This window comes from Procambarus clarkii, chromosome 41, assembly GCF_040958095.1.
Source record: "Procambarus clarkii isolate CNS0578487 chromosome 41, FALCON_Pclarkii_2.0, whole genome shotgun sequence".
Classification (NCBI taxonomy): Eukaryota; Metazoa; Arthropoda; class Malacostraca; order Decapoda; family Cambaridae; genus Procambarus; species Procambarus clarkii.
The window spans coordinates 38,225,226-38,233,771 of record NC_091190.1 but is presented as its reverse complement, the minus strand read 5'-3'; the positions used below and the strand labels follow the sequence as shown (position 1 = coordinate 38,233,771).

At 43.1% G+C, this 8,546-nt stretch overlaps 1 protein-coding gene across 1 annotated transcript in view; it reads right to left on the bottom strand.

The window, feature by feature from the left end:
- Positions 1-2,291: 2,291 nt before the first annotated feature.
- The window catches only part of LOC138373315 (F-box DNA helicase 1-like), a 39,493-nt gene continuing 33,238 nt past the window's right edge, over positions 2,292-8,546 (bottom strand). The window contains exons 4-5 of the mRNA XM_069339504.1: positions 5,264-5,411; positions 2,292-2,340 (exon numbers count right to left, since the gene is read on the bottom strand). Of these exons, the coding sequence (XP_069195605.1) occupies positions 2,307-2,340; positions 5,264-5,411 (182 nt within the window). The 3' untranslated portion in view covers positions 2,292-2,306. The remainder of the gene's footprint in view (positions 2,341-5,263; positions 5,412-8,546) is intronic.

The window sequence follows — 8,546 nt, the reverse complement described above, 5'->3', positions numbered from 1 at the left end:
GGTAAAAATGGGCTTTGGCGATGCTATGATACACAACAATTGGATATATTTGGTGGGAATTGTCTTAAATTAGGTCAAATTTAGGTGGGAATAGCTTAAATTTCATCAACTTTAACCAAATCTAGGTTTGGATATGCTAGGTTAGGTTAGGTAAGGTTGAATAGGGTAAGATGGAATAGGAGAAAATGTAGGTAAAAATGGGCTTTGGCAGTGTTGCGATACACAACATTTGGGGATATTTGGGGGAATTGCCTTAAATTAGGTCGAATTTATGTGGGATAGCTTAAATTTCTCAGACTTTAACCAAATCTAGGTTTGGATATGCTAGGATAGGTTAGGTAAGGTTGCGTAGGGTAAGATGAAATAGGAGAAAATGTGGGAAATAAGGGGCTTTGGCAGTGTTGTGATACACAACATTGGGGTATATTTCGTGGAAATTGCCTTAAATTAGATTGAATTTAGGTGGCATAGTTTAAATTTTACCAACTTGAACTGAATCTAGGTTTGGATATGCTAGGTCAGGTTAGATGAGGTAAATGAATGTGTTTTATATTGAGCTGATTGGAAGTCTTATGTACATTTTTTATATGCGAAATTCTGACTTTTGGGGAGTTGGTTAAACTCAGCATATTGTAATTAATGTCCTAAATATACTTAGTAAAATATCATGCAAATTGTGCATTGTTTGATCCAGTTGGTTGTACATATATTGCACAATTAATATACTTGTGTAATAATTGTGCAGATTATGTATTTTGCGTAAGTTGTATGATTATTGCAATTATGTATTGATTATATTTCTATAAATTGTGTATTGTTTTGTGCAAGTCGTATGTATTAATTGTATATGTATTTGTGGAAATTTTCTAGTTGTGTATTTAATAAATATGTGCTAGTTATGTATTGTTCAGTTGTGAATTGATTTTATTTTTGAGCAATTTGTGTAAATGTCGAAATTGTATTTGTGTAAATCGTGTATTTATGCTAGTTGTGTATTTTCATATTTGGGGTAGTTATGTATTGTACGTATTTGTGCTAGATATGTATTTGTGAAAGTTGTGTAATAATTATGAAAGATGTGTAATATTTGTGAAAGTTGTTTATTAATTGCGCATGTTGTGTAATTGCATAAGGACGAATTGTTTATTTTTGCCTTTGTGTATTGAATGTCATTGTGCAAGTTGAGAAATTATATAGCAAGTTTTCTTGTATTAATTGTGCAAAGATGTATAATAATTACACAAATTGTGTAATAATTGTCCATGTTTTATAATAATTTTTGTACTAATAGTGCATTTATGCAAGGTGTGTTTTTAATTTGTTGAAGTGAAACTGGTGCAACTGTATTTTTGTGTGCAAATTGTGTATTTTGTGTAAGCTCTGTAATCTGAAAAAATAGACCTTAATGGTGTAAGTGTATTTTGGTTTATGAGACAATGTATGAGTATTTTGTGAAAATTATGTATGTGGAATTGTGTAATTTTAGTGAAAGCGCATTTCTGATTGCCTAAATGCATAAGCATTTTGATATATTTGTGCAAATACCATACTTTGTGTAAATGTCATACTCTGAGTGTACATGCAATATTGTGTAAATGGTATATTTTTGTGTGCAACTGACATATTTCGTATGTAAATGTCATATCTTTGTGTGATGGTATATTTTGAGTGTAAAATATATTTTGTGCATAAATGTCATATTTGGTGTGTAAATGCTGTATTTTCTGCGTATGACATAAATTACATCTGATTAATGGGGAAATGGCTGCAAAAAACTAGGCTATTCTCTATGAATGTATAGGTTGTGGAGTATGTGTAGGTATGTATCCTTGTATTTGAGACTGTTGGTTTAGAAACAAGTTAGCTGATTTGTGTAGCAAAACTAGGATTTTTTTTATTTTCGAGGTGTAGAAATTATTAGCCTATGAATATAGTGACTAGCATCCGGCTAAGTTGCTAGATGGATGAATTGAGGTGCGACATTTGGATAGCTATTTGATGGATGTGAGGACAGTTGACTAGCCTATGAACACAGCCACTAATTCGCTGTACTGCCAGGTGTGTGGTAACTACTTGCGGAATATAGTACGATATCTAGCTATAGGGGTTCATAATTGCTGTTGTGTATAAAACTAGAATGAGAGCTATTTATTAAAACTATTATTGTAAACTAATACTTTAAGTGGGATCCCTTGATTGTTTTAAGCATAGGGTTAGACGTGAATAAAAATGAGATTGGGTGGAGATATATAGGAGCTGCCTCGTATGGGCCAGTAGGACTTCTGCAGTTACCTTTATTCTTATGTTCAGCTCACCAACAATGCTGCCAGATGTACGATTCTGCAAAAAAGCATTATGACATTTGGGTTGCTGTTATACTTTTGAACTTATCACCGAATAATGATTACAGTTGTGGATAATTAAAATGTATATTCTTAAACCTCTGATTAGGTTAGGTGGGGATGGACAGTCTAGTCATTTTGAATAATAACATCAAATTCACATGCCAGTAGGACGCTAAAGGTTGCATTGGTTATCTGGTGATGTCACACATAGTTGACCAGTCAGGTGATGTAATACCTTGACACTTATATGCTAATGGCCATCACAATACCTTATCCCTATACTGAGGTCGCTTTTTGTGATGTTACTAAACAACAACAATAACTGGTCTGTAGAATGTATTTGTTTGCTATATATAATAAGTTAGGTTAGGATGGTTTGATCGGGTTTATGAATAACAGAAAATATAAGCAATGAGCGAAAATACGAGCTATTGTAGCTGAATATCAACTTTGATGAAGCACAGTACAGTTGAGGTATTAAGCCAGATTAAGAGTTCACACTTATGTGTGAACCTCCTGGGATCCCATTTAGCACGTTGGGGCCTCACGCCGCATTAGGGATGATGACGTCAGAAAAGAAGGTAACTGCAGAAGGCCTTATTTTCAAAACATGAGAGGCTTGCTTTTACTGAATGAGTATTTTTGATCTGTTATATGCTACAGTAAGGTGTGCGAGGTGTGTTTTGAGCGAATGTGAGATGTGCATATGGTTAGGGACAATATTGGATTACTACTGAACTTGCATTGAAATCGCCAATGCCCAGGGCCCTGTTTTTCATATAAATGACTGATAGGGGTTTTCATTTTTATTTGCCCTATGCTCAATAAACGATCCTTGAAGAAAGATGGACAAAGCTTAAATTACATTCTCTAGATAGACGAAGAAGAAATACGGGTGACATGATAGAGGTGTTAAAGAATGGACATGATAAAGGGGGATATTAATAGGCTATAAACACGAGTTAGAACACGAAACAATGGGTATAAATTGGAATAAGTTTTAGATTTAGGAAAAAGACCTGGGTAAATACTGGTTCTGTAACAGGGTTTGAACTCATTTCTTATGTTAATATGTAATCTTAGCTATAAAATGATCTTAGACAAAGGGAAACGGTACGGTAATACATTGAGAAAAACGAGCTTATAATGATTAACGCCATTGCACATTAGGCTCGACAGAAGGCAGCATTTGAATCCCCCTTTGCTATGAACATTAAAAATGGGAATAAACACACTAACAGAAAACGGACTTATTCAGGGAAGAAGAATACGGGGTGACCATTAGCAATGCCTGTGCGGGGTCGCTGAGGTAACGAAAAATGATGGGGCCAGGAGCCGGCCTTTTAATCCCCAGGTAAGTTGATGACGTCATTGACCATTAGCAATGCCCGTGCATGGCTCACTGGGGTAACGAAAAAACATGGGGCCAGATCGTGTCCCTTAGGAAAAACGGTCCACTACTCCATCGGGGCACTGAAAATTCATTGGGCCAGATGTGTCCCTCAGGAAAAACGGGCTACTACTCACCCGGGGGCCACGAAAATACATGGGGCCAGATCGTGTCCCTTAGGAAAAACGGTCCACTACTCCACCAGGACAACGAAAATACATGGGGCCAGATCGTGTCCCTTAGGAAAAATGGTCAACTACTCCACCGGGGTAACGAAAATACATGGGGCCAGAACGTGTCCCTCAGGAAAAGCAAAACGGACACGTTCTGGCCCGGTTTACACTACTCACTTGGAACCGCGGGTCACACTGTGACTACACTTGGAACCGCGGGTCACACTGTGACTACACTTGGAACCGCGGGTCACACTGTGACTACACTTGGAACCGCGGGTCACACTGTGACTACACTTGGAACCGCGGGTCACACTGTGACTACACTTGGAACCGCGGGTCACACTGTGACTACACTTGGAACCGCGGGTCACACTGTGACTACACTTGGAACCGCGGGTCACACTGTGACTACACTTGGAACCGCGGGTCACACTGTGACTACACTTGGAACCGCGGGTCACACTGTGACTACACTTGGAACCGCGGGTCACACTGTGACTACACTTGGAACCGCGGGTCACACTGTGACTACACTTGGAACCGCGGGTCACACTGTGACTACACTTGGAACCGCGGGTCACACTGTGACTACACTTGGAACCGCGGGTCACACTGTGACTACACTTGGAACCGCGGGTCACACTGTGACTACACTTGGAACCGCGGGTCACACTGTGACTACACTTGGAACCGCGGGTCACACTGTGACTACACTTGGAACCGCGGGTCACACTGTGACTACACCTGGAACCTCGGGTCACTGTGACATCGATCAAGATCGACCAAGTGCTTGGTACAATGGGCATCATTCCAACTTATGTCAACACATCTATACTGGATCCCACCCTATGTCAACAACCTGGAAACATGGCTTGGAATGGAATATTTTACGTGATTGACAGTGCCAGAATTTCCACCAACTTAATAGGGGTCACCCTGGGAGCCGACAACTATATATTTGGGACATAAAGCAAACCCCATCCCGACTATGTTGGTTAAATACCTCACGGTAATCACTTTGCAATATTGGGCGAGATTATGCAAGCTTATGGCCTTTGACATTGGGCAGACATCTTGCTTTTTTTATTTAGATTCCAAAGGGTCTTATTATAGTGGAATTCCAGAGTATCGGCTGGTCCCCTTCCACCAAGTTGGTGACGGTCGCTATGCTATCCAACACTAATTTAAAGGGAGCAATGGGACGAACCCCATTGCATTTGTATAATGTTTCTTATATTTTATCCAGATGTGATTAAAATTTTTGTTACTGTTGTGATCATTTATACTTTTTATCCTGAAACTTCTCACAGTAAGAAAGACCCGAATATAATTATAATATAGGGTTAACTCACCTTCTTGGAAAATGGTAGTGATCTGTGCAGTAAATCAGAAGGGTAGCTAAGCAGTAGAAGGCCTCTGTGACAGTAGTATACGTGAGAGAAGAGTGTGGGTGAAGCAGCAGGTCGACGGCCCTCTCCACGTCCCACACGTCCACCGACACTGCCAACATTAAGTCATTGCTAATACGCTTCTCTCACCTTATAATAAGGGATAGGTGAATTATGGAGTATATTTCCTTGTCGATGATCAATAACATTTCCTCCTGAATGACATTTGTTGTTCGTTATCAGCAAGGGTGAGTAAGCAGTAAGTAATTATCAAAAGAAGGCACCAAACCAGGAAGGCTATGTAGCACCATCAAATGCGCAAAATAATCTGAGGGCGCTAAATATCACCAAGGATGCCAATACGAGAACAAAAACGCACAAGGCGAACGATATCAAAAGTATCCGAGTCACCAAGGATACTATTGAGGGACAGGTGACTGCGAGGGGCGGTCGGAAAGCAAGACACACGCTCGTCCTGGAAGTCGAGACATTCAAGAAGGACATGCACGTAAGAGGGACAATGCAACTAGGACAATAACGAGCAGGGCGGCGCTCCATCAAGTGACCATGGGTTAAGCGAGTATGGCCAACACGCAATCTCGCCAGAGCTGTTTCCCACCGCCGATTACGGTGGAAGGAGGACGGCCACGAGGAAACACAACATTTAAGAGTACGTAGTTTGTTACCAGTAACAGACAACCAAGAAGCCTGCCAACGGGTAAGGACGGAGGAATGGATAACCGGGTAAAAGTCGGAATAAAGAATACCTTTACGAGAGATGGGACAAGAGCGGACAGCTTCCTTGGCGGCAGCATCCGCACTCATTTAAAGACACACCAATATGGCCGGGACCCCAACAAAACTCAACCGCCTTAAATTTACTGTGAACAAGAAACAGCCAATGCTGGATCTCGACAACTACTGGATGAATCGGATTAAAGGACCCGAGAGCCATGACGGCACTACGAGAGTCAACAACTTCAAAGGAAGACTGACAACGAGAAAGCAGGAGACGAAGAGCATAGAGAATAGCCTAAAGCTCCGCTGTAAAGATGCTAGTCTCTGGAGCTAAGCGACACAAGTGCTATCAGGAAAAACAACAGAGTAGCCAACACCGTCCGCAGACTTAGATCCATCGGTGAAGACAGAAACGGAGCGGGAGCGAGAAGAAAAGTGCTCAAGGAAAAGGCGTTTTAGAATCGTAGGAGGGGTAAAAGCTTTAGTGATACGGGTCAAGGATGTACAAAACCGCGGAAGAGGGACTCTCCACGGGGGCAAAGAAGGAACAACACGAGGAGAAACATTAGAAATACGAACGGAAAGAGAGTCCTGTAGGCGAGATAACCGGACAGAAAGAGGGAGGTGGTGAAGAGAAACAGGAACCGCAGGAGGGGTAAAAGTTTAAGCACGACAGAGGCGAGAGGAAGGATGTTGTAAGGACCGCACAAGATAGCAAAGACAGTAGCGATCACGGCGGTCTTGGAGAGACAGGAAGCCAGTGTCAACATACAAGCTAGGGTCGGGAGTCGAACGAAAGGCACCAAAACTGAGGCGCAACCCAGTATGGTGCAAAGCATCAAGACGGCGAAGAGTAGAAGGAGAAGCAGACGAGTATGCAGGGCAACCATAATCGAGCTTAGACAGGACGAGAGAGGAATGTAAAGCAAGGAGTGCGCACCTATCTGCCCCCCAAGAAGTATGGGACAAGACCCGAAGTAGGGTATGGGCCTTAGAGCACTCAACACGGAGGTAAGAGATATGGGGAGACCAAGACAAACGAGTGTCAAAGAATAACCCCAAAAGCTTTGAAGAATCTTTGTACCCAAGGGGATGACCATAAAGTGACAGAGGGACGAAGAACGACCCGTTTCCGCGTAAAAGTCATGGCACAAGTCTTAGAAGTAGAGAACTTGAAGCCATGATCGGTGGCCCAAGATGACACGGCATCAATTGCAAGTTGAAGCCGGCGCTGAAGGAGAGGCGAATCATCACCCTGACAGCAAAGGGTAAGATCATCGACATAGAGAGCGGGGAAGACACCTGAAGGAAGAGAGGAAAGAAGACCATTGAGGGCCACCAGAAAGAGTAGTGCTCAGAAAACTACCCTGGGGCACACCTTCGTATTGTTGAAAAGAGGCAAAGAGAGCGGTACAAAGGCGCACCCGAAAGGAATGACGAGAGAGGAAGCTGCGGAGAAAGAGAGGGAGATGACCACGAAGGCCAAAAGAATGAAGTTGAGATAGAATATGATAACGCCAAGTGGTGTCGTAAGCCTTTTCCAGGTCAAAAAGGACGGCAACAACGGAGGTCTTCGCAGCAAAAGCAGTACAAATATAGACCTCCAAGTTCACCAGGACATCTGTCGTGCTGCGGCACTTGCGGAAACCAAATTGAGAAGGGTAGAGGAGGTGTTGTTCCAGGAACCACATCAGACGAACGATAACCATACGTTCAAAGAGTTTGCAGACACAACTTGTGAGGGCAATAGGGGGAAAGTCCTTAGGGAAAGTACCCAGAGACCCCGGTTTGCGAACAGGGAGGACAACGGCATCGAGCCAGTCCTCAGGGACTGACGACGACTCCCAGATCCGATTATACAGACTCAGTAAATACCGAGACATGCACGGAGGGAGATAGCGAAGCATCTCATAATGAATACCATCGGGGCCCGCCGCCGTAGAACTGCAGAGGGAAAGGGCAGAACGAAGTTCAGTGAGAGAGAAGGGATCATTAAAGGGAAGCTGAAGAGTGCAGAAATCTAAAGGACGAGACTCAAGGACAGGTTTACGAAGAAGGGAAGATTGGGGAGGATGAAGACCAGAGCTAACAGAAGAAAAGTGGGAACCCAGTACGGAAGCGACCTGCAACGGGTCCGCCACAAGAGTATCATGGAGGTGAAGGACCGGTGAAACATCGGGAACGAACTTGCCCGCTATCTTGCGAATACGCTTCCAGATCTGGGGTATTGGAGTTCCGGACGTAATTGTTGGGATATAAGACACCCAACATTCACGTTTAGCAATACGGATGGCCCTACGGGACACCGCACTCGCTTTCCGGAAGAAAAGAATTGAATCGGTCGTCTGCCTACGGCGGTGCCTCTTCCAGGCTGCACGCTTACAGCGGACAGCCCGAGCACAGTCCGCATTCCACCAGGGAACGCACTTCCGTGGACCCCGAGAGGAAGAGCGAGGAATAGAGCGGAAGGCAGCGTTGAAGACAGTGTCATGAAAAAGGAGGAGAGCGC